Source organism: Mustela nivalis, assembly GCF_964662115.1.
Source record: "Mustela nivalis genome assembly, chromosome: X".
Classification (NCBI taxonomy): Eukaryota; Metazoa; Chordata; class Mammalia; order Carnivora; family Mustelidae; genus Mustela; species Mustela nivalis.
This window is the reverse complement of record NC_139040.1, coordinates 36668411-36695574: the sequence shown is the minus strand read 5'-3', so window position 1 is coordinate 36695574 and position 27164 is coordinate 36668411. Positions and strand designations below refer to the sequence as shown.

At 43.8% G+C, this 27164-nt stretch overlaps 1 protein-coding gene across 9 annotated transcripts in view; it reads right to left on the bottom strand.

The window, feature by feature from the left end:
• Positions 1-27164, bottom strand: part of CHRDL1 (chordin like 1) — a 119978-nt gene that overhangs the window by 63625 nt on the left and 29189 nt on the right. For all 9 annotated transcript variants that reach the window (XM_082716445.1, XM_082716443.1, XM_082716450.1 and 6 more), the window contains exons 3-4: positions 26912-27024; positions 24198-24291 (exon numbers count right to left, since the gene is read on the bottom strand). In XM_082716445.1, coding sequence (XP_082572571.1) covers positions 24198-24291; positions 26912-27024 — 207 coding nt within the window. The remainder of the gene's footprint in view (positions 1-24197; positions 24292-26911; positions 27025-27164) is intronic.

The following is a 27164-nucleotide window of genomic DNA, read 5'->3' as shown; positions in this document are numbered from 1 at the left end:
GTGATGTCCTCCTTTGGCTTACAGAGTTGACCCCTTTTTCAACCAGAGGTTCTTCTCCGAAACCACCATGTAATAGCAACAGCTCCAAGGCTGAAAATCTCTTTCACAAATATTACTCTTCAAACTCAACATTAAAGGAAATGAAAAAAAAAATACCTTTACCTATTTTCTTTCTACAAGAAAAGGCAAATACCATGAAATAGTTAAAAAACTCAAATAGAAAAAACATGAACCAAGAAGTAACTATAAGAAATACCAACCAGGGTCAGCTGGGTGACTCAGTCATTTAAGTGTCTGCCTTTGGCTCAGGTCATGATCCTGGGGTCTTGGGATTGAGCTCCATGTCATGCTCCCTGCTCAGCAGGGATTCTGCCTCTTCCTCTCCCTCTGCTCATGCTCTCTCTCTCTCTCTTTCTCACTTAATCAAATAAATAAATAAACTTAAAACATCTTTTAAAAAAAGAAACACCAAGCCATAGAGTTAATATAATTATTGAATGTGAGCATTAAAAGGATTGAGTACCCTGGTAGCCAGGGCAAAAAGTCCCCCTTTTAATGTCTGCCTTTTAGTTTTTTTAAAGTGATTTATGACCAGTCAGAAGGATTTGCCTGAAGTCACTGATCATCATTTCACTGAATATCATTTTTTTTAACCTTTCTTCCACTAGGACACACATTCCAAACCTCTGTACCAGCAAGAATATAACTACCTTCACCTACAAGTTGAGGCCATCTGAAATACAGTACAAAATATGAGATCTGGGGGGGGGCGGTTGGCTTTTACCTTTATTTATAATACATTCTCTGAGGGCAACATTATTCTCCCACTCCACCAAAGCCTGTGATGCTCTGTGAGTGGCCAGCATTTCATTACGAGCAGGGTGTTAGTCAAGACTCCAATCAGATACTTGGCAGCTCAAGCCCTTCCTAGGAAAAGTCACCCTTGCTTAAGACAAGTATACAGTAGTATACACATGTTGTGTATACATATGCTTAAGGTAAATACACAGTAGCAGACACATGTTGTGTATACACCCTTGCTTAAGACAAGTATATCGTAATATACACATGTTGTGTATACACATATTATGCTCATCAAACCCACATTCTTTCTCTCCACTCCATCCCTGCCCCCAACACCCAGCTACACTTCATTTCGCAGCCTCGTGTGCGGATAGTGGGGTGAATGGAATGCACTCTAGTCAACAGAATGTGGTGAGGAATGACACACATGTCGTTGACGCCTGACCTGCAAGCCTAGTTCACAACCCTCCCTTTTTTTCCCCTGGGCTGAGGGTCACATACAGACGATCCCATGGAAGACTCCAAGATCCTAAAGGATGGCCAGTCCCCTACCCTGAAAAGGGCCTAGATCCCTGAAGGACTATATGGAGCAGAGCCCTCCCTCCCCACAGCCTGCCTCTGTGGTGTTTAGCCACTGAGATGTTGGGATTTGAGAGGAGTTAGCTCATCCTGACTAATTTTTTGGTCCTCACAAATACATTCCTTCCTCCAAAGCTATGGGCTGTAAGTTTTGCTTTACCCTAAATTATTGCATTAATATCACTCTCTACCATTCACTTTTTACCTCCCACTTCCATCTCGACAACTTCCCTCCATAACTCTAAGGGCAGGAACCTCTTAGAGTCAATGTGCTTCAAACTTCCACTCTGATTCAAATTCCCATTAAAAGCAAACCAAAGTGAAATCAAACCCAAAAGCATGGGAAGTCCAGCTGTTCTCTGGCCTGCTGCTCAGTGACAGTCGATCCTTGTATCCAATGGCATGTAGGATCTAGTTGGAAGGCCTGTCATTATGTTCAGAGTTGGTCAACATAGCATTTTAAGGAATAAGTACTGTCCCAATACTTCTAGTTCCTAGGATATACCCTTATGTGTCAATGTCAACTACCAGCGGGAATAAGAAAGCCAGTCAGGCTTGGGCAAACTGGCAAACCAGCCAGAAACCTAAGGGCTGGGCAAGAACGGATATGAAGAAGAAACCTGAAAAAAAAAAAAGTTCTTAGAATGTGTGGTAATAAAAAAATAAAATAAAATAAAAAGAACGTGTGGTAGTCATTAGGGCTATTCATCAATATTCTCGTTCTGCTCCTTTCAGACACATGAAAAAACACTGTGCTTCCCTGTCCCCTGAAAGTCAAAACATGGCTGTGTGACTTGCTCCAGCCAGTGACACATGAGCAGAAGTAATCTGTGTCACTTCTGGGCAGAAGTCTTTAAGAGCCAGGGCCAAATTTTCTATGTTCCCTTCCCATGCCATTGGAACTAAATTCCAGATGGTAATGCTCGGTCAGCCCCAGGTCCCCAGATGAGAAAGATATGTGCCAATCTGAGGTGCACATGCACTTTGAAGCCACTGAGATTGTAGGTAGTGATGGCATCATAATGTAGCCTATTCTGATTGTTATAGGGTGTCCGATATTTGACAAAGAATGGGCTTTCATATTCAAAATGGGAAAGATGAAATATACTCCCATAATTTTTAACATCTCTTCCCGCAAAATGAACTGGGGGGAAGAGTCGTCCCTTCCTCAAAGTGATGGTCAAACACCCTAACATGTCTTACCTACCAGTTTGACTCGGCCTGTTATGTCTAGAAGAGGGTTCATGGGCTGAATCTGACCTGCAGTTTGTTTCTATAAATAAAGTTTTATTAGAACGCAGACATGACTGCTCATTGACATCTTGTCTATGGCTGCTTTCAACACAACAATGGAGGAGTTGTTGGAACAGAGGCTTGCAAAACCTAAAATATCTGCTCCCTGGACCTTTACAGAAAAAAGAAAATTCCTAATCCCTGGTCTGGAAGAAGCCAACTGGAAAGAGATCCATGGAGTGTCTGGAAAAGAAATCCTTCACACTGCCACTCAGAGTAAAGAGTACCCATGCCTGGTAGCTCTGTAGCCAAGGGCACACACCAATCAAGAGTTGGTCCTAGCAGGACTGATTCGGTGCTTCAGGCCTTTTCAGAGATAGACAGAGGGAGCCCTGCCACCAATGAATTTCAGTAAGCACAGCTTTAAAGCTCTTTTGTTTACCAACCCCTCTCTCTCAGTATTAGGAAGAGGACAGGATCTGAACAAAGGATATACACAGTATATTTCAGGATTAGTGAACCTGACAGTCCTCAGGATGACTCAGTGGAAAGTTGCTTAAGTGCTTGCTCAAAATGATTCACTGCCTGGAGATTCCATGGCAAATGAGATTTTTAGGCTAAGCGGGGTGGTACAGTCCATCCACATCCCTGAACTTAGCACAGAGCAAGCAGGCCGGCCCTATGCAGGAGAGCAGGCCCTCAGAGGGTCTGATGAGGGTCTCAGCCTGCTGGATGAATGTTAGCCTCTGCCGTGGCCACTGGCTGCCCTCTGGGGGGGGGTGAGGGTGTATATGGCGTGGCTGGAATGCTAGGAATCCTGGACGGGCTTAGCAGGGACTCCAATTGGCTTGGCCCTTCAACATGCTCCAAAGATTTTCTCCAGTGTCCTTGGCATCCAATGACTATACTTGGGCTTAAGATTTTAGGGTTGGGCGGGTCCTTGGAAGCCTTCTATCTCAATACCAGATCGCTCCTTCATTAGTGGGTACCAACAAACAGGCTGACCATTCCCCTGCAGATGGGACACAGGCCATTTGCTTCCTTGCTTCAGCCTGGCTCTTGGCAGGTCTGCCTGGAGGAACCAGCTGCTTGGTCACAACTCAGCCTTTGGTGGCTGTTAACAGGTTTTGCTTCAATTCAGCTATTTCTGGGTTATTGTTGGTTGGCTCTGGGTTGGGGACAAAGGCCTGGGGTGGGAAACAGAGAGAGAGGAAAAGAAAGAGGAAAATGCACACTCTTCTTGGACCTATGAGTTGAACTTTCTCCTTATAGCCATCGATTCTGAAGTCAGCACTGTGGACTGGCTCTCTCCTCTCAGTTTCTAAGGTGACCAGTTAAGATACAGTTCCCAAGTCCTGCTAGTGGTCCCTGGAGTTCTAGGTGATTGTGTTTTGCCAGAGAAAAGTGGAGAAGGGAGAGAGTTATGGGCCTGATGTTCCTGGTTACCATCAGGTCTAGCGAATTTAGAAAGCAGATGGGTCCCAGAGCACAAGTGCTACAGGATTTTCATCGGCCTGCCAGGCATGTTCCAAAGGTTCTCTGGTCTATAAGGGAGTACCTGCATGGGCCATGGCCAAGTCCACAGAGCAGAGGCCCCGCCTCCCTGGGCTAAAACTGCACGAGCACTAGCTGACTTCAACACCCTGAAGGAGAGAGAAACAGATTTTTCTTGGAAAATACAACTTGAAAAAGAACAGACACCAGGAAGGCCTAGAGAATTAATTTGTTCCATCAACATTTGATTTGTCCAGAGCCTGCATTGTGCCTTGGCAAATCAGGAAATATAGACTCAGGGTCCAAATGATGTCCAAATATCAGGGCATTAATGTCTGTCATCAACAGTGAAGAGAGTGGAAAGGAAGAGGGATATTTCCTATTTTTGAAACTCATCTGCAAGGGAGATGAGGCAGAAGCACAGCCCAGGAAGCAGGGAGCCCCGCGTTCCAGGCTCGCCTACTTGGAACCTACGCTGTGGTTTCAGGTAAATTATAGAGTCTTTCTCCATCTCTCCATTTGACAAATGTGAGCGGAAGGAACAGGACAAAAAAAAAAAAAATCTGTTCAAGACATGATTTTCTGTGGTTGTAGAGTATATCATTGTTGTCCTCAAGAAGTTTATGACCTAAATGCAAGACACTGAGCTGATGGGTGAAGGGACAAAATTAAAATTCAGTGCAACAGGAAAGTATCCAGTGAAAGATACAGAGCCATGCTATCCACAACAGTAGCCACTAATTCTGTGTGCCTGTGTGCATTTGTAATTAATGGACATTACAGAAAATTTTCAATGCAGTTCCTCAATCATACCAGTTACACTTCAAGTGCCCAAAGGCCACATGGGCTGCCATCCTGGACAGGGCAGATAGAGACTAAGTTCCATCATCGCAGCAAGTTCTACTGGACAGCACCAGTATAGACAACTTTGAGGCAAAGATAACCAGAGAACACAGGACTTCCCCTCTGCGCCTTCTAGGCCTGAGCTCATCATGGCCATCTAGCTGTGACCGAAGCTGTCATTCCCAGATGGCGGGCTGTGCTCTGGCCCCCATTATTGCCTTGTTCAGAGAACTCAGCTGCTTCACGCTTCCTCCCCTGACTCCATTCCTTTGATCTTTTCCCAGGGCCTTTAGGAAAGCCAATAGCCATCCAGTCCTTTCATGAAAAATTCCCTTTCAAACAGACCTATGAATAATCTAGACAATTCAACAATGTGTGCATCTTTTAGAGGTCCCTGGGCTATGGGCCCAAGAGGGATGGGGTGAAAAGCCTGACAAGGACCAGTTTGATTGATCCATCAGAATTGTATTTATTATTTGTATTTATTATTTGGCCAGGATGGAAGATAAAGTCTTTACATGCTCCCTCCACAGCACTATTAATAACATGAAAAAAAAATTATCCCATGTAATCCCAAAGACTGATTTCAAATCAAAACAAAGCAAATGAAGGAAAGCAAAACAAAAGAAGAGCAAGACAGGCACAAGGGCTCCCCAGGGTCATCCTCTGGCGCATGGGATGGGTGTGGGTATGAGTGCAAGGGTGGTGAGACTATGGTTGTGAGGGTCACATGTGTGTGAGTGGGGATGGTTGGGGAGGTGGGGGGCTGGGCTGGCTTGGAGGCTTGCAAATTGAGGGCTCTTCGGCAATCCTCTGACTCAGAGGAGGAGTCTCCACTTCTGTTGGTGGAGAGAGGAGAATTTAACTTTTTTTCCAACAACCTCATGCCCCATTCCCCTGAAAGAGGGGCAGGGAGGACAGTGTCCTCACACAGATAGTGGGAACAGCTGCTATTTTAACAATCATATTTGCTGCCCGCCCCCACCCCGCACCAGGGTGCCAGGAGAATATGGAACGGTCTTAACTGCAAAGGGTGCAATTAAAAAAAAAAATCAAATAAATAGCTGAAGGCACACTTGCATTGAACTTGTGCCCAACGCGGTGACAATCAACAAATTTCCACTGAACGCTGGACAAGCCAACCCATCTTCAAAAGAGAACACAGAAAACGTTGCAAGTTCAGTTTGGGGGCAGCTGGATGATCTTTATGTATCCTGTCTCAGTTTTTTTTCCCCCCTTTTGCTGCTTCCCTTCTCCAGCTAAGACTTTTGTTTCTTCATCCAGCCCCTCCCAAGTTAATTTCTTTCTAATGCATCTCTCTGGCTCTGCCCCTAAGTGCTGTGGTTCTTCCATTTTGTGCTCCCACACATGAGGACAGACCGTGGCCCCGGGCCTCCAAGGCAGGTCTGCACCACCTGTGAAAGGCCAGTTTCCCACCTGCCTGTGCAAAGAGGGGAGATAAAGAAGGTAAATCCAAACATACACAGAATAACGCTATGGCTTCCCTCGAGAAAATTTACATTTTGGGAAGCCCTGTCCTAAGACATTACCCGGTGCCTGGGGCAAGGACATAGCGTAGCTAAGGCACAACTTTGAAACCAGCTGGATAGAGCCACTAAGGTTCACATCAAATTCTCGTCTCCATCCTGGCCAGCACGTTCTCCCCTCCCCAGACTGAACGGTGCGGCCCTGCCTGCACTCAAAAATAACAAAAGAAGTTGGCATTTGTTGAGAGCGGGCTATGGGCCTAGCTCGGAGCTAAGGCACTTAATCCTCGCGCGGGTCCTTCGAGAACTATGACCCTCACACCTGCTCACGCACATATCATCTCACACGCTCACACACGCTCTTCATGCGCTTTCACATTCATCACGAGTGTGTGTCCACCGAGTGAAGGCCCGCTGCACTATCTCCTCAGGGCTTCCCTCTTCAAAGTCCTTCCCAGAAGTCTCTCCCCGACATCTGGAATTCTATGACTCGTGAGTTATTTTACAGAACTATGAGCCTCTCTGCTGCTGCAGGGCGAGTGCCCCTGGAAAGGGTCACTCAGTCTTGTTCTCCTCAGGTGTTAGTGACTCTCTGAGCTCTATGACAGCCGAGGGGTGGGGACAGATGTGAGGAGGTGGGGAACTGAGAGAGAGAGGAAAGGGGGTCCAAAAAGATGCCTGGGGACACTAGAGACAAACTTCATCTACCCCTGATGTTTGCAGTGGGCTGGTGTCTAACTATAAGACATGCGAAGCCCTTGGAGACTGGGTCACCACCAACCTGACCTTTTAAGCCTCCTCCCTCCCTCACGGCCCACACCCACTCCAGACCCTGTCCCACATGTGCCTTCACACATGCCCTTCCCTTCCTTTTCCTCCATCTGGAAGACCTCCATTTGTCTGTCAGAACTTAGCCTGAGTACTGACTTCTCTCTGAGGAGCATGCCTGCTGGCTCTTGGAGAGTGTCTCTCTTCCTCCCCTCTCTGCCGCCCAGTCCTGTCCACACCTCCACGCAAGTACTCATCACATTGTGTTGTAGGCAACTCAGTAGGCCTGTCTCCTCAACTAGCCTGTGGGTTCTTGGAGGCAGGGACTGAAACCTCAGCACCATTCATGGGACCTGGCCCAAAGCCTGTATTCAGTAAACGTTTGTGAAAGGAAGGAACGAGTGAGTGAGTGAGTGGACACAAACCACCAGCTTCTGACTGGGAGGAGTTTCCCTTCCCTGGGCTTCTCTGAATAAGGCTACTGTCCAGTGTTTCTCGATGGGGTCACCACTGCAATTCAGACGGGACATGTCTCCGCTGTACTGTGTTCCGGCACACTGTGGAACATTTAGCATGCCTGGTTCCTGCCTACTAAATGCCAAGGACATTCCCCAATCACTCTCATGACCAAAATAGTTCCCCAAGGTTTCCAAAGCTCTGGGAGAAGGGCAGGGAGGCACTGATCCTCCTGGGTTGGGAAGCAACACTATGGTGATAGGTCTCTTCTCTGATTCTGGTGGTCTGAGAGGCCCCCTGCAATAAGGTCATGCTGTGCTCCAGCCAGAACATGAATTTATAAAAGAGTAGGGACTGGAGCACCCATGACCTGCTAACAAGAATTATGATAGCCTAATCAGCACTAGATAGTACAGAGCAAAGAAACCTCCTCTATGTAGTTTACAACTGAAGGCAGGGGGCAAGGTCAGGCCTAGCCAAAAGGAAAACAAACAAACAAAAAAGAAACAACCTAGTCAAGCTTTCAGGGCAGCCCAGGGATTGTTACCTTGTCTCTCAATGCATTCTGGGCCTGACCCCATGTTTCTGCTAAATGCCCACTCTACCTTGAGAACACCAGCATTACTAAGCAGCACGCTCACTCGGGGCACCTCTGAAAAGAGAATCAGAAGGAAATAGAAAGGAAAAGCAGAGGGGCATCTAGGTTGGTTAAGAGGCCAACGCTGGATTGGGGTTTCGGTTGCGATCCCGGGGTCCTGGAATCAAGCCCTACATTGGAGCTTGAAGATTCTCTGCCTCTCCCTCTGGCCCTAGCCCCTGTGACTCAGTAGGTTAAGCCTCTGCCTTCAGCTTGGGTCATGGTCTCAGGGTCCTGGGATCGAGCCCCACATCGGGCTCTCTACTCATGCGGAGCCTGCTTCCCTCTCTCCCTCTCTGCCTACTTGTGATCTCACTCTCTGTCAAATAAATAAAATCTTTGAAAAAAAATAGCAGAAACGGTGCCATTTATTTTACACTTCTGCGAGACACTCATTAATCCTATCACCAATTTCCCTTAGACTCCCCACAACTTTTCCCTAAGGCTGGAGACATATAGTCAGTGCCTGCTTATGCCACTGCTGTCACTGCTTATGCCACTTCCTGATACAATCTGGGGACCTGGGGTTCAAATTCCTTCTTTTCCCTGCCAGACACCACCTTGCTTATACATGCACCTCTCTCAGCTCTCTATACTTTCCAAAGTAGTCTCCCACATCAACTTTGTCTTCACTGTCAATGTGAACCTTAGTGGAAGGGAGGAATTATCACTCTCATTTTACAAGTTAAGTAAATGGGCGCCAAGAGGTCAGTCACCCCTGTGCACGTTCCACAGTGAACTGGGGAAAAGGCAGGGTAAGACCCCATCTCCTTTCTGGCCCTGTGCCTTCCTCCCCCCATGATAGCACAAAACAGCCTTATGGGGTGGGGGTAAGGGAATGTGGACCCCACAAAACCAAAGCTCTTCCTCCTTCCCAAATATGGTTTTGATTCTGAAAGCCAGATGGGTCCTCTGGTCAGTGACACAGACCTGAAGCCAGATGGCTTCATGTAGATGCCTCCATACCGCCACACTACACGGTTCAGAAGACAAAGTCCCAAATGCCCGCAAATCCCTTCTGATTAATTCCAAGGGCCTACCGAGAGGACAGAGAGCACACTCTTTGTCCAGGCTTCAGGACTGAACTGCTTTGGGGGCAGGGGGAGGAGAAAAGACTGGACCGGACCAAAGGAAACCAAACCCAACACCAAGCAGATCAAAATAATGTACATAATGGAACAAAAATCACAGATCCCAAACAGTCATATGCGTAAACACAATCCTATGCTTAACTGTAACATTTAAAGGTTTTTGGGTCACTGTTTGCCTCCAATCATAATCATCCAAAAGAAAATGAAATGGTAATGTCATTTAAAAATACAAGATGCTAGGAAATATAACTTCTGTTGCTAAAACCTAAGTATACAGTTGAATTGGTGGCTTATAAGGCAAACAACCTTGTAACTACCATGCAGGTCAAGAAAGACAGCATTGGGAACACACTAGAAAGCCCGTTCTCTCCCCACTGGCAGTAACCACAGTCCTGAATTTTGGGACAATCATTGCCTTGTTGTTCGTGATAGTTTTATCACATGTATGTACCTCCTTAAGGAATATAGTTTAATTTTCCCTGTTTTGAACTTCATATTAATCAAAATGCATTGTACGCGCTAGTATATGTACATGTGTATGGCTTTTACTCAATGTTAAGCTTGAGTTGTTCTATGTTGACTTTTAAAAGACTTCTGCTCCTGGGGTAACTGGAGCCCTGCCTTCGCCTCTGGTCATGATTCTGGGGCCCTGAGATCAAGCCCCACGTTGGGCTCCCTGCTCAGCAGGGAGTCTGATTCTCCCTTGCCCTCTGCAACTCCTTCTTGCTTGTACTCCCACTCTCTTGCTCATGCACTCTCTCTCTCTCGAATAAATAAATAAAATCTTTAAAAAATACTTCTGGAGGCTTCCCTTATCCATGCCTAGAAGTAGAGTTGACCTTTGAACAACACTGGTTCAAACTATGAGGTCCACTTATCCACAGATATTTTACTAATAAATATGGTAGAGCACCATGCATGCATTTTCTATTCCTTCTGATTTTTTGTGAAGTAGGCTCCACACCCAGCATGGAGCCCAACATGGGGCTTGAACTCACATCCCTGAGATCAAGGCCCGAGCTGAGATCAAGTGCCGGATGCTTAACCAACTGAAATACTCAGGTGTCCCCTTATGATTTTCTTAATAAATGTTTTCTTTTCTCTGGCTTCCTGTATTGCAAGAATACAGTATATAATACATGTGACACACAAATATATATCAGTAGACTGTTCTGTTCTCAGTAAGGCTTCCAGTCAGCAGTAGGCTCTTTGTAGTTCAGTCTTGCAGGGAGTCGAAAGTTATACACAGATTTTCAACTGTGGGGCATCAGCACCTCTAGCCCATGTTCAAGTTCATTGTTCCATAGTCAGCTGTACTTCTTGGGACTTGACTTTCTTATGCTAAAGCCCATTTCTGCCCACTCCCCACCTTTGGAGGTAGAAGGAGAAAGCTGATCAGCATCCTTAGGACCCATTTCTTTTTCAGAAGATTGTTGAAGTCCCTTCGGTCTTTCTTTCTTTCATGGGGCTCAGTAATTACCCTTTTTCTCCAACATTGCCTCTCAGGTTTGATGCTCTGATCCTTTAATAATCTTTCTAATAAAATCATACTGAATGGCTCCAGACGTGATTTCCCTCAGAGAGCAATCTCAGAGGACATCCTTTTGGAAAGGCACTTCTCCAGATAAAGAGAAACAGGGACACAGTTCTACCCCTATGGATTTCTCCAAAAGATGACAAAAATTGCCTGTCTTCAGCTGCTAACAGATAACATGCTCTGAAGTTCCCTAGGAAACGTTAATAAGGAATACTTCTGTCTTTCAAAACCCCAGGCATTCACAGAGTCATTACCGCCAGTTCCTGCTTGTCATGGCTGTCATTGCTCAAGACTGTGTGGTCTCTGGAGTCTTCCTCAGCCGAGGAAAAGTACTCTGAAAACTGACATCTGCTGGATGTTTCTTGGTTGTCTCCTGACTTCAGCTGCTCCTCTGTACCACCAGCCACTTCTGAAATTTCTTCTCAGCCTACATCCCCATTTGGAAAAGGAGACACACCGCAGTATGGATGGACCCTGAAGACACTGCCCTAAGTGAAAAGCGACAATCCCAGGAGGAAATGCACTGTATGATTCCACTTACAGGAGCTACCTGGAGCAGCTGAATTCACAGAGACAGACAAGAGAATGATGGTTGCCAGGGACTGAGGGAGGGGGAAATGCAGATTGGTTTCATGCCAACAGAGTTTCCATCCAGGAAGACAGAAACATCCCTGAGATGGATAGGATGATGGTTGCATAGCAACATAAATGTACATAATGCCACAAAACCGTACACTTGAAAGTGGTTAAAATAGTAGGGGGACTTGGGTGGCTCAGTCGGTTCAGTGTCCGACTCTGGATTTCACCTCCAGTCATGATCTCAAGGTCCTGAGATCAAGGCCCAAATTGAGTTTCTGTGCTCAGCAGGGGAGTCTCCTTGAGATTCTCCCTCTCTGTCTTCCTCTGCCCCCTCCCCCTACTTGTTCTCTCGCTCTCAAAAATAAATAAATCTTTTTTAAAAAAAAATGTATTTATTTATGGACAGAATACAAGTAGGCAGAGAGGCAGGCAGAGAGAGGGAGGGGGAAGCAGGCTCCCTGCTGAGCAGAGAGCCCGATGTGGGACTCGATCCCAGGACCCTGAGATCATGACCTGAGCCCAAGGCAGAAGCTTAACCCACTGAGCCACCCAGGTGCCCCCAAAATAAATAAATCTTAAAGAAGTGGTTAAAATGGTAAATTGTTATGTATATTTTACTACAACAAAATTTTTAAAGATTTATTTATTTGAGAGAGAGAGAGAGAGAGAGAGAGAAAGATTTGAGAGAGAGAGAGACAGAGAGACAGAGATAGCAACTGAGACCATGAGCGGGGAAGGGAGGGGGCAGAGGCAGACCCCAACACAGGGCTCAGTCCCAGGACCCTGAGATCATGACCTGAGCCAAAATCAGGCAACCTTAACTTAACTGACTGAGTCAACCAGGCTATAATAAATTTTTTAAAAAATAAAAAGACATTAAGAAAGAAGAAAGGAAAGAAGGGAAGGAGGGAGAGAAGCAGGGAAGAGAGAGGGAAATAAAGAAAAAGCTAGGAAGAAAGCAAGCCAAATTTCCCTGCTCCTCTTTCTCAACCCCCATTTTTGTCCTATTAGAATAAAGGAATACACCAGAGAAAAGTGAGTGTGGACTCTGATTTGACCTAAGACCCCTGAGGGCATGATCTTGGGAATGTGAAATAAAATCAAAGCTGCAGGAATTTGCTAAAGGAAAGAAAAATCAGGCTTGCGGGGACATTTACCTTATCTTGATGTCTTAAAAATAATCTCTACTCCCAAGTTTGATGTTTTACCCTTTCTCTCCAATTAAAAAAAAAAATCTAACCGACTTTCTTCCACCCTGTCCTGTCCACAACTTTATTTATCCCTTTCTTTAAAGACACAGTACATATACTTCATAGTTTCTCTCTTGTTCAGGGAGCACAACCCTAAAAACAAAACAAAACAAAACAAAAAACCTGTCTCAGCAGCCACATATCCATTGCTGAACCACCTCCCACTCTCTGGGTCTCAGCATATAGGTGGCAAATACAAGAGACGACACATCAAGACATTTATACAATAGCCTGTTTTGATGGCCAAAAATGGAGTCCTGTGAGGAGGTGGATTTTGGAACGGATTTCAATAACTGACACCCTAAGTCTGCCAGTTTCTAAAATCACTTTTAGGGAATAGCTGACAGTGTAAAACTTTAAATACAAAAATCAGATGAAAATCATTCCTATAAAGACTGTTATTTATCTTAGTGGCTGCAAATAATCTGGTAAACCTTCTGGGTTATAGTTATTTTGCATCCAAAACCCTGGAGTGAAACCCTTTGGCTCTAGGCAACAGATAGCAAGGATACTTGGTTACTTCTAGAACATATTGGTTTTACATTAACAACCCTAAAGTGAAAAACTTGAGAGCTGGCAACTCATCCTAGAAACTACTGTGTCCTCTGCCACAAATAAAGAATTTATCCTTGATATTACAGAGAGGCTTGGCATCCCACGGGACTGTGGAAAACATAGAGGCTGACTCTTTAGCCTCCCGCTTTGACCTCCACACCCCAAAATTCCTCTGGGTGCCTAGGCTAGTGGCCTCGGGAATCTCCCCCCAACCCTCCCCCACTCTTTACCATCAAATTCTGCCCTCTAGTTCCTCTGTGCAGATGAAGTTGAAAAGGTTAGTAAGAGTTAAGTCACCACTTTCAAAGACTGAAAAACTTAGCAGGGACCAAAGCCTGAATTAAGAAGATGAAACGGGGTGCCTGGGTGATTCAGCCCATTAAGCATCTGACTCTTGAATTCAGCTCAGATCATGATCTCAGGGTTGTGAGTTTGAACCCCATGTCAGGCTCCACACTGGGCTTGCGGCCTGCTTAAGATTCTCTCTCTCTCCCCTCTGTACCACCCCACCTCTTTCTCGCGCTCTCTCTCTCTAAAAACATAAATTAAACTTTAAAAAATTAAGAAGATGAAGCTGTAACAATGATAGCATTTTTGGTGTCAGGCAACTTGGCAAGGAAATGGGGAAGGAGAGGCAGAGGCTGTCGCTGCACTGGCCAGCCAGGACTTGGAATTGCAGGTGACAGGAAATTGAAGTAATAATCACTCAGAAAGCATGCTCTGGTTTAAGAAGGCAGCCCTGCCACCAGGAAGAGCGCTCACTAAAGGGCATTTCCCTAAGCCTTCCCTTAAAATACCCTGGATGTGACTCTGATTTCGAATGAAGTTGAAAACAGACTAAGCTTGAAAACACTGATTTTATTTCAAACTATGTTGATTGCTTTTCCCTTTGAGAGTTTCATTTGTTTATCAGCAGAAATTCCTGGGCTAATTCCGAGAAATGCCATTCATTTCTTGCCAACAACAAGTCATGGACAATGGGTGGGGTGGGGGGGGGTAGCTCCCTACGGAGGGTCCTTCTTTCTGGACGGAAGAGCCAGGGGCTCTGAATGTGGAAGGCTTCAGAAGAGGAAGGCTTTAGGTGGGAGCTCTGGGAAAGCAGGGGGGCTGGCCAGGCAGAACAGTATGCACATGTAACTTTAGGGCTGGTCGTGGGAAAGTGTCATGCAGACAAAGTACATTTCTGGGGTACTCGTGCTCCCCATTATCAAAGACAATGTTGTATTGCTCCTGGCCCTGTGCCTATTAATAGAGTACTCTCTTCCAAGATCTTGTCCAGCACTGCTCTCTGTAGGCAGTGCTCTTGATCTCCTTTATCAAGACCTTCCCTGGGACCTAAGGGCAGTCCCTAGTCCATCTGCATCAGAATGAACTAAGGTGCTTATTTAAAGTGCAGAATACCAACTGAATCAGAATTTTTAGTGTAAGGCCTGGGAATCTGCATTTTATCAAATCTCCCAAGGTAGTCCTTTACACAAAAGTTTGAGTAACACTAGCTTGGGGTCTTGTTCTAAAAGGGTTTGATACCTTTAATGAACTCCAAACTGAGATACTCTATATACTAATAACTTATTGCTAGAATACAAATACCTTCTATAAACTAAATGGCATAATCCAAGACTTCTTAAAACATATACTAAAAAACACTAACCCTTCAAAGTGCCTTACAGAAATAAAGCTGAATGAGTTTGAAAAATATTGCATCCCATACACCTGTCTTATAGAGTCATAATATATATTAACATATTAAAGGTTCTGAGAAGTCCTGCATTACAAGCAAGCTATTTAACTTTCCCTCATTCATGAACTCTCATTTATCTGCCTATATCAATGTTTTCCTTAGTAAACTCTATTATCATCCCATTAAACTGTGTTCTTTGCAACAAACTTTGGAAAACACTACTTTAATCCAGAGGAGTGATTATAATCATGGAGGTTTCTTTCTTCTTCTTTTCTTTTTTTTTCTTATTTATTTATTTATTTATTTATTTCTTGAGAGAAACAGACATAGTGAGAGAAAGCATGAGTAGGAAGGAAGGGGAGAAGCAGATTCTCTGCCAAGCGGGAGGAGTCCGATGCAGGCTTGATCCCAGGACCCTGGAATCATGACCTGAGCCAAAGGCAGATGCTTAACAAACTGAGCCACCCAGGAGCTCCAATGGTGGATGTTTCTTAAATATAGAAAATAAATGAAAATTTATTTGGGACAGTGGGGCTTCTTGGTATCCCTCGATGAAGTGTCACCTTCTTTACCTTTACGTGGGGCCAGCATTGCTTAATGTCCATTGAAAAAAAAAATAGAGGGGTTCTACCCTACCATGAAGCAAAGGCATAGTTTTCCTAAAAGTCTTGTTCTTACATGCTAACAGGAAATCACATTCTTTTTCTATTTATTTATATATTTATTTATTTGAGAGAAAAAGAGAGACATAGAGCATGGGAGTGGGGAGAGGAGCAGAAGGAGATGGACAGACAGACTCTGTATAAGCGCAGAGCCCAGTTTGGGGCTCAATCTCACGACCCTGAGATCATGACCTGAGCTGAAATCAAAAGTTGGGTGCTTAACCGACTGAGCCACCCAGATGCCATACTGTTGAGTGTTCAAGGACCAAGTGTACATGGAGAATAATAGAAATAAAGCATGAAACATAGGAAAGGGTCTAAGATGTAAGAGAGCAGACAGTATAGACATGGAGGGGCTAGTGATCCACAGTGAATGTTTCTATGGATAACTCTTAACAGCTGGTGTGAGAATACGAACAATAAAATAATAAAGTACAACTCCTGCTATCTGGAGGCCAATGTTCTAGAATCCTCAGTGTTTTGGATAGCTCTGGAGCCAGAAAGAGTTTTTTGAAAATGCATCAATTTTGAGATGGCCCCCCACTGCTCACCTTGCACACTATCATCATCATAGCTGCGGTTAAGGAGAAAGAGCATGATAGTTGGCCATGAACTTTATTGTTTAAAAGGAACTGACCCTTTTCAATAAAATCGAAGGGAGAGGTGAATAGAGAATTCATAAAAGAACAAAAGTGAAGAGAGAGGGGCACCTGGGTGGCTCAGTCGGTCAAGGGTCTGCCTTGGGCTCAGGTTGTGATCCCAGGGTCTTGGGATCAAGCCCTGAGTGGGGCACCCCACACTGTTGGGAACCTGCTTCTCCCTCTCCCTCCACCCCTCCCCCATGCATGCACACTATCAAATAAATCAATAAAATCTTTTTAAAAAGAGAGAGAAGAGAGAACAATGGAGATCAGACACAGATGGCACGAGCCTCACTCAATAGCTATGAGGACGGCCATCAGCAGTTACTCAAAGAGATGAACCAAAAGACAACGGGGTGGCTCTAAACTCAGGACAAGATTCCTCAGTCAGTTACATGCATAATTACCACATGACTCAGAAATGCCACTCCTGGGTATATGCCCCAAATACCTAAAAACTTATGCCACAGATAAACCTGTGGAGTGATGTTCACAGCAACGCTATTACCAACGGCCAAAGGGTGGAAGCAACCCAAATGTCTGTGAGCTGCTGAATGAATAAGCAAACTGTGGCAGATCCACACACTGGAATATTATGCAGCCCCCAAAAAGAAAAAAAGAATGAGGTACCCATACACGCTACACCATGACTAAATCTTAAAAACATTATGCTGAGTGAAAGCAGCCAAATGCAAAAGGCCATACACCATACGATTCCATTTCCGTGAAAAGTCCAGAAGAGGGTAGATCCATAGAAACAGAAAGCAGATTAGTGGTAAGCAAGGGCTGCTGGAGGGAGGGGATACTGACAGTTTAGAGTGTTTCCTTTTGGGGTGGTGAAAAACTTCAAGAACTACATTAGTGGAGATGATTGCACAACACTGTGAATGTTCTTAATGCCACAGAGGCGTACACTCTAAAATCAGAAATGTTAGGTTATGTGTACTTTACCACCATAGAAATTAAAGAAATCTTACCCCTCCTGAACTTTTGCTCTTAAAAAAATTCAGAGAGAGCAAAACAGGACCGTTAACTTGATTGTTGTAACAGTGGAAGTCATAGACATGGACAAAAAGTCATAGAACAGGAAGAGGTACACAACATGTAGGTAGGTCAACAACTAAAGACCAAAAAAAAAAAAAAAAAAAAAAAAAACCAAACCCAGAATTGGAGTGATCGAGTGACCAGCAACAATCACTGGGAACTGTCAAAGGCTAAATGCCATAAGCTTACCTCATCTTATAAAGGCTATTTCCACTGTGGTATAGATTTGTGTAATCCTAGCTTGTTTGGATGCATGTGGTAAATAAGAGAATGTTATTGGCATAAAGTAGAAACTGCACTGGTTCCTACATGAGTTTCTCTGCACATTAATACACTGCACCACGGAGGGACAGCAGCTGAAGGCCAAGTACGTGAACACAGCTGAAATCAGCAAACCATGAAAAAATACAATACTTTCTCCAATTCCCATTCATCCCACATTCTCCAACTTGGCTCAGTTTGTCCATATGCTCTGCCTCTAAGTGCTTGTAACATGATTCTCTCTGATCTCTGGGCATTTTTCTCCTCTCTCTATAACTCAGCAGCTTCAACCCCTCCTTAGTCCCTCTTCCCTCAAGCTAGTGTCATCACCTTTTTAAGGTGAAGTCTGTACTTACTGTAATTTTCTTTTATTTATTAGGAATCTAATGTGCCTTTTTAAATCATGCTAGTTTTTTATTAGTATAGTTCTTTTTTAAAAAAGGTAAACCTGGTGATTCACAGACCTGTACCCCTGGGGATAAAAATATATGTTTATTAAAAAAAAAAAATTTTATTATTTATTTTAAATGAGAGAGCAGAGCAAGAGAGAGCACAAGTTGGGAGGAGCAGAGGAAGAGGGAGCAACAGGCTCCTTGCTGAGCAGGAAGCCAGACTCAGGCTCCATCCCAGGACCTGGGGATCATGACCTGAGCTGAAGGCAGATGCTTAACCAACTGAGTCACCCACATGCCCTTTTATTAGGATAGTTCTTTTGTTAGTACTCTGGTTACAAAGTTGTGTAAGTTTCCAGTTATTTTCTCCAATCTCATTTGTTCCTTAAGCCTTGTTATTTTTCAGTGTCTAGTTTTACAGAATGTGAAGATTTTCAGAAATGAATATATAGTAGCCATTCTGGAAAACAGTATGAAGTTTCCTTGAAAAGTTAAAAACAGAACTTCCCTACCATGCAGCAATTGTACTATTATGTATTTACCCAAAGGTTATGAAAATAGAGAATTGAGGGGGCAATATGCACCCCGATGTTTATAGCCACACTATCAACAATAGCCAAACTATGGAAAGAGCCCAAATGGAAGAGAGGCAGACCAAGAAACAGACTCTTAGCTACAGAGAACAAACTGATGGTCACCAGAGGGGAGGTGGGTGGGAGTATCATTTAAATGGGTGATGAGGATGGAGGAGGACACTTTTGTATATGTGCTGCTGAAAACATCACAAGGAGGAAACTTTTGATAAGCATGGGGTGCTTTATGTGTTAAATCACCATATTGTACACCTGAAACTCATATTATACCATGTGTCAACTAACTGGAATTTAAATAAAAATTTACAAAAAAAATTCTTTGAAATTAAGAAATGCATATAGAATATTAGAGCAGACATGTGTGTATTTGCCAGCTAGCTCACAACCCAACTTCTGTCCAGACACAAATGGCATTGGGCTTCCAGCTTCTCCCTATAGGAACATACAGACTAGGGTGCATCACTGGAGAGGTCGTTTCTTTAACTTCCCTTGAATTTAAAAGACTATGGTAAGGGGTGCCTCTCTTGGCAAAACCACACCCTTAAAACCATTTCATAGAACTAAATTTGTTCACACCTAGCCAAAAGGGAATGCTGTGGATTAGGTTGCTGGTAAGAGACCAAATCAGATATTTTGGCAATTTTATAACAGCACTTTAATGACCCAAGAATGCTGGAATACCCCCAAGGGAACTCAAATTTATGAATTCTGAGTAACAAATTCATTACGAATGGCCATTAAAAAAATCTTAGGTAGGTAGGGGCACCTAATTGGCTCAGTTGGCTGAGCATCCGACTCTTGATCTCAGCTCAGTTCTTGATCTTGGGGTCATGAGTTTGAGCCCCATGTTGGGCTCCATGCTGGATGTGGAGCCTACTTAAAAAAACAACTTAGGTAATATCATGATTTAAGCTCCTGGTCACTATGAGTCTTCTTTTCATAAAACTATATATAAAGAACAAAAGGAAAGCAGTCATGTTTTCTCTTCTCCACCCTTCTTTCACTCCGCTTCCCAAACAAAGATATGGAATTTCATTCCATAAATCTCCCCTTATCACAACTTTAAAGGATCCTGCTCATAGATTGGGATGGATTTAGTGACCCTTCTAACTTCTGTGCAGTCTTGACTTTGCCATTAAGAATGTTCTAACCTTCATGGAGCACCAGCCTCTTTGGGCTTAGTAGAGCACCCTGTCATATGGGACCAAGACCCTACTTCTGCCATGAAACTCGAGGAAGTGCTGATGAAGAAATTTTCATTTTCTCCTAATGGGAGTCAGTATGGATTTCTCTCTGGTAATTCTGGAAAAGTAGTCTGCAAACTTTGATTGCCATAGTTCAACAGGAGCTGTAGGAGACAACCTCAGTTACAAGTGGGAACTTTGTAAATTTTTGGAGTGGTAAGTTTAGAGAACAAAACCAGGGGAAACACAGAAGTAAATGGCGGGGGGGGGGTCCTCTATCTCTTCCAATGGAAGATGAGCTGTAGGTATGTCCCACAGGATCCTCCCACTGAATCCATCTCTAACCATGTGAATTCTCCCTGAAGTCAACCCTGCTATAGGACAGTATCGAGAGCCCACATCTTGGGCATATGGCTTCCTTGCCTGTTTTCTCTTTTTGATACAGAACCCGCTCATCATCTTGGCTATAGATTTCCTATTTTTAAATGAGGACATTTTCATCATGGTGTCTCCCCTTGGGTTAAGACAGAAAATCAAAGCCCCTTCCTTCGACCAAACATTCCGGTGGCCCTGAAGGCATGAGTTTCCTCATGCCTAATAATCACTGGGGTGGAAGGAGTACAGAGGAGTCATCACAGCCATTGCCCAGTCTCAAAGCACAACTGTGACAACTCTCAGATGGTTGGGGACCTTTTTACTTACAGAAATATGCTGTATAGAGGCTAAAATTCTTTTTAGTGCTTTATACTAGGATTGAACAGCTAATGTGTCCCAAAGTTCATTATTTTACCAAACTCCATTCTTCTCTGCTATGGTTGAAGTTTTAACCTTCAACCTATTTACTCTTGTTTTATCTTCAATATAAAAAGCTGATCTGCATTCCAGTTCAATATGGCAGGGAGAGACCAGGTGAGAACTCCTTGCTCTTTTCCCACCAAAGAGTAAGGGGAGAAATGGAAAACTCACAGTTTTATTTAAAAAAAAAGAAGTCAATAAACAAGTGGGTGAGTGAGAAAATAAATAAATACAACTTTAAAACTGCAAAATCAGGCTCAGAAAAAAAAGGAAACTCCTTGAAAAATAAAACACAGAAGGAAAAATAAAGAGATAAACAGGGGCCAAAGCCATGTGGTCCACTGGCACCTGGGACTGGATACAGATAGCCGGGCAAGAACTATGGACTCCAAGTGGCTTCTCATGTAAAGGTGAGGACTAGGACCACACTCCTCACATGTAAATAGGGGCTGACATAACTCTGCCCACCTGCAGCTGAGATCCCAGTCCAAGACCATTATCAGGGACTAACACTGTACAAGAAAACAGAGGTAGAAATTGACCATCCAAGCAAGAGGGAGCCCAAGCTGAGACACTAATACATGACCTGGATAAGAGCTAAGTGATCTACATGGCTTGGAACAAATTTCGCCCCAAGAAGGAAGGACATATGCAAGAGAGCCCCCCACTACACACACAGACAATGAGCTTTTAAACAAAGATTTTAGAAAAGAAGGAGAAATTAACAACTAGAAAAGCTGTCAAGAAACCAGTAAAAGTGAGAATGCACACCTGAAAAATATATAGACATGGAAACAATCTAAAATGGACTCTAAATAAATAATTCAATACCTTAAAGAAATAAAGAAAAGGTTTATAAAATATAAATATAGAGATTTAAAAATGTATCAAAAAACATGGGGGGAAATACAGTTATTGAAAATAAAAGAAGAAACAGAACAAAACAGATGGCCTAAATAGGAGGTGTGAAAAAGCTTGAGAAAGAACTCATGAATTGGAGGACAGAACTAAAGTAATATATCATTATGGGGAGTGTACCAAGATGGAAAATACAAAGGAGGCATTTAGAGACACAGGATATAGGTGCCTGGGTGGCCATCAGCTAAGCATCTGATGCTTGGTTTCAGCTCAGGTCAGGAGATCAAGCCCCACATCAGGTTCAGGAGATCAAGCCCCACATCAGGTTCATATTCAGCATGGAATCTGCTTAAGTTTCTCTCTCCCTCTCTCTATGCCCCTCCCTGCCATGCTCTCTCTCTCTCTCTTTCTAAAATAGATCTTTAAAAAAAGAGAGACACAGAGGATAAATTAAATGAGCTGCAAAAACGTATACCAAAGGCAACTTTAAGAACGAAGAAAAAAGAGGGGTAAGATTTAGTTTTCAGAAAAATAATGAGTAAAACTGAAGAGAAATTAGTCCATTGGCTGAAAAAATCATGTACTAAGCAGGCTCAATGAAAATAAATTACACATCTATTTACTTCATCATGTGCACCAAAGAAAAAGAGGAAAAGTTAAAAGCTAGAAGAAGGAGAAAACAAGTTACCTACAAAGGAACTACCATCAAACAGTAGATTTCTTATCCGCAAATGGAGGAAGTCCACAGACTTATTTGTTAGTTTCTTCTAAGTGCTAAGGGCAAACAAGCATGTACCTATAATTTTATACCCAGCCAAATTATCACTCAAGGATGGGGGCAAAATAAAGACATTTTGCATATAAGGATTAGGAAACTTTGGTGCCATTGCTCACAGAAAGAACTGGCAAAAGTTATAGTGAACAAGAAGGAAAATGAACTCACAAGGAAGTCACTTTCAAGAACAAGAAGGAGAAGAAAATGAATGGTTATTTCTATACTCCATAAAATGGGGTTTCTAAGTCTTACAATTTTCTCTTTTCTGATATTTCTGATCTCAATTCCTTTAACACTTTTATTTTTCACTCAAAGGAACTGCTGGCTTACAATTTCTCTTTTTCTCAATACTTGCTTCCTATTCTGTAGCTGGTATAGGTGATGGCTGTATTGCACTCTACACTCTTCCATTCTGTGCTTTGCGTCTGGGTCATGCCTCAACTTCCTCCACATGCAACAACAATGTCTACATAGTTTAGATAAATTCCTATGCCATTAGACCACTGTTGGATACTTCCAGGGGGTAAAGAAGTGGAAAAAATCTCCAGATTGGCCTTTTAAACCAGAAATTTCTTTCCCACCTACCAAACCCTTCCTTTGTAATCCAGTTTAAGTAGAAGAAGCAAAGAAACACATATAACAATAGTCAGCCTCATCTGGGGATTTATTCCAGAAGCCAACTTTCAGTTAAATCTTGTGCCACATCAGCCTCTTACATCTGAAGCATATATTATCATAACCAACATTCAAAATGATAAACGTGTGACATGACATGATCTTTTGTCATCTGGGAAAGACTCCCCTGTGTTCATCAGAGTGTATATACTGAGGTAGGAAAGTATAGTTCACAAAGGTAGTGACCAAAATGGTTTGGGGCTTCTTCATTAAATACCTCCATTCCTGTAACTGAAGTGTTAACTGAATTTTCACTGAACCACATTCCTAGCTCCATTCTTACCATTGCTGCCCGGACACTTTTGGTTACTCTCTTCGAAGTTCCGAAGGTTCCTTACTACTTAAAAAAAAGCACCACCTATGCCCTAGACTAGTGGTTTTTCATGTTTTTGGGGTCATGTACGCCCCCTTTACAAATATCAATAAAACTATGGATTCTCTCTAAAGGAATTTACATGTATACATAGTTACACCAGAAAGAAAACAATTTTAAAGGTTCACTGACCCCATAAAGCCCACCCACAGACTCGTACTCCAGAACGTCCATCCTAGAGGGAAATAGGATCAGCTTATAGGACTATGAAGCTTCTAATGCCCAGAACCCGAGGCTGTCACTTAGCTTTCTCTAGGACTGCTGTCCAGCCCACAGGCATTCTCTTAATCATTTCATGCTTGTATGCCTCTGGTGTGGGAGCCAGGCCCCAGTCAGACGTGAACAAAGTGTCACTGAGGGAGCCCCTGCCTCAGAAAAACACCCTAGCTGCAAACCCTCAAAGTAGACATCCTAACAGCCTCGTGAAACAGTCTCTGCCCGCCTTCACCTTAGATTAGCTCTTAATAATGTGTACATAATAACTGTGCAGTCTGGAGGAGGTGACTTTTTAGCGGGCAGGCAGCTTTATATTGTCATAAACCTCACTGGTTCAGCTCCTTTGATTTATGCAATCCCAGCTCTAATTGCTTGAGACACGTGCCGCCATGCTACAACTCCCCTGGTGCCCACTGCCCATGGTATGAAGAGGCTGTTTATGGCACAAACTCTCTGGGCCACGATGCCCTTCCCCCAACTGACAGCCACCTTCAAATGATTAAAAGCCCAATGAAAACCTGTTACTGGGTACCCAGTAACTTATTAGAGCCTAGAATGGGCCTCGCTTGGGCTATAAACAGTATTTAGGGGCCAGTGTGGGCTGCCTGAAAGTGTCCTATTGTTATTCCTGTCTGGAAGTTTCCCTTCTGGGGAATTAGGCAGATGGAGTGTGTTGGGGGGAAGAGGGAGGAAGGAAAGCCCCAGCTAAGAAAGAAAGAGGCGATCTGGTTTACCTGGGCAGCGCGGGCAGCACAGATGAGGAATATGCACGGGGGAAAGGCAATGGAGGCTTGGACATCTGACTCGGCTGCAGAGCACATTCCCATTCTGGAAGAGAAGGCAAACTATGAAAAAAAAAATTAAGTTCTTTCAGAAGTTACCTGCACCCTTGCCAGTTTGGGGAACAGTCATGCAGAGACTTACCCAGACAGTAAATGATGCATTCCCAACAAGCTGAAAGAAATCAGCATTTTCTTCCCTTTTCTCATCACTAGGACCTCTGCTGGGTTGGTTGATAGCTTACTGGCATATTTTTCTAAACCTGGGGTCACTCTTGCTCCAGTTTTCAAAGCCTCCCTCCAACTGTGGAAGGCCCTTCCTGGCCCACCTTTGTGGTGTTTCCACCATTTCTGGCTCCAGCCACACATCCACAGGAGCCTGGTCTAATTACAGGATCACCTGCCCAAGGCCACAGAAGGGAAGAGATAATGAGCAATGGGTCCCCTGAGCTGCTAGCCACCCCTGGGCAAGAAGACATCGCTGGCACATGGGTCCTGGATTCCATATAACTCTGCCTTGGTCCAGCAGGCTGGGTGCCTTCTCTCCTCACTTCCTGTTTCTGTCGTAGGCTTTCTGAACACAAGCTTGGCTTTGGAATTGAGCTGATTACCTAGCATGCCTGGGTGGGATGACTGGGTCCCTGCCCAACTTACAATTAAAAGAATCCTAGCTCTGACAGCTCTCAACCATGGCTAGATTAAAGGAAAGCTTTGGAAATCAACGTTGCATTAGCATTTCCATGCATAATTCATTCCAAGCAAGAGTGACTTGTATCTATCATGCTTTTGTAGGGGAAGAGGGTGACAAAGAGGATGGGGAAAGAGAAGATGCTTAACGATGGAACTGTCGACCTTGGGATCTTATTAACATTCTCATTGCCCCGCAGACAGCAAAGCTTAGCCCCCAAGGATTAGCTCTCCATTTCCAATGTGTTGGCTCAAGAATCTGACAAAACCATGTCATACCAGACAGCTAATCAGTCCCCAGACGCTCTATTTAATACCTGTCCTAGCCATTTAAAGATGCAGGCTTCTTTTATCCAAGGCTGAATAACCTTACCATAAACCTCTTTCTTTTCTCATGGACTTTCTAGAATATGTTTTCAGAGTGTTGCATTTGGAAACACCACAAAGCCTCCTTCTTTGTCACACTCCTCAGAGCCAAGTGGTATCATCTTGAAGTGAAATCGCCAAGCATATGAGAAACCACTCCTTCTGGCTGAGGCCTACCCTGATGCCTCCTTAGTGCCTTAAACTGAATTCTGGTCTAGACTTAACAGATGAATAAAAATATAGCTGTAATCATAGCACAGATGAAGCTGCGGACAGCAGTTAATATCTCTTGAAGGGTGGCTGTGACCAAGCACAGCTTTGGGTGACTGAAACGTATTAGTGAATTTAATCCTTACCACAATCCTATGAAATACATAGTATCATTATCCCATTTTAAAGAAAAAGAAGCTGAAGAGATCTCAGAGAATTTAGGTAACTTGTCCAGAGTAACATGGCTCCTAGGCAGCAGATCCAGGGTCAGAAACATGGTCTGCCTTGACTCCAGAGCCCAGTAGCCTTTTAACATTACTTCCTACTGCCTGAAGGTTAGGTTTCCACATGCTTCAAATTCGAAAAGTCCTATTTTTTACTTAACTGGCAAAAGAATCTGGCATGCAAGTGACTGCTTCTGTACTACCTGGGCACTCAGGAAGAGTTACAATTCTTCCACAAGGTCTCAAGTGAGAGGCTGGTCTTGAAGATTCTTTCCATATACTGGGAGTTCTCTATTCTCAAGGCCTGGTACAAGCCTTCCTTACTCAATTGGTTCTCTACCAGGGGTTCATTTGTTCCCCAAGCAACTTTGGCCATGTCTTGGGACATTTTTGGTCATCACAACTGGGACAGGTGCTATTGGTTTCTAGAGGGCAGAGGCCAGGGGTGCTGCTAAAGATCCTACAATGTATGTGACAGCTCCCACAACAAGGAATAATCTGTTCCTGAATGTCAATAGAGCGAAGGCTGAAAAACCCTGGCCTAATACAAGATGGTAGAGGCTTTTTCAGAAAGATGGACCACTGCTGTGTTCCTAAATCAAGGCCATGGAAAGAAAATGAGAGCACTTCCTTTTGCCTATTGCAAAGATGACAATAAGTGTCCAAACACCCTTCTGACTGTCTAGTCAGGAGCCCAGGCCAAGTCAAGAGAACGCTAATGGTCACTAGGTACAAGCCAATGTTCTGCAGCCTCGATCCTAATTACCGCTACTGGCCCCGACAACATCAAATACGCTCTCCCAATGAACTGGTATATGATCTGTCCTAATCTCTTTTCTAAAGACAAGCCTTGAAAATGATCTTCAAAAATGATTTTGTCATATAACCCAGGCATTACATTGAGTTCTATTTCCCCTTTCACGCTATCATCTATCTTCTCCCACCACGGCCCATATCTTTTGGCTAGGAGACCATAAATATCTGTCCATAGCAAATACCTAGAGATCCCACAAAAAATCCAGCCAATCGGCAACAAGAGGAAAAAGTCAGGAGACCTTTATTTATCCTTACGAGCTGCTTCTCCCTAACTTCTTTTAGGCTTTCACCACCCCTGATTCCTGGCCATCCAGGCACTGGAAGGACCTCTTCATGCTGAGGAGCAAACTGGGTATCACACTGTACCTCTGAGCAGATGCAGTTGACACAGTAAACCAACCCATAAGGTTCCAGGTAAGGATGCCATCTCTCGCCCACTCTGTACTTCTTGTCTTGAAACACACAGTATGTCTCTGAATCTGTGAGGAAGGAGATGGAGAATATGCCTGTTAGACACCATGGACAAAGTCATAAAATCCAGAGGCAATCGCACTTTCCATCTGTTTTTGTGTTACGTCAAGAGCAGAGGCATAGAGAATGTTTCCAGAACCCCTCCTAT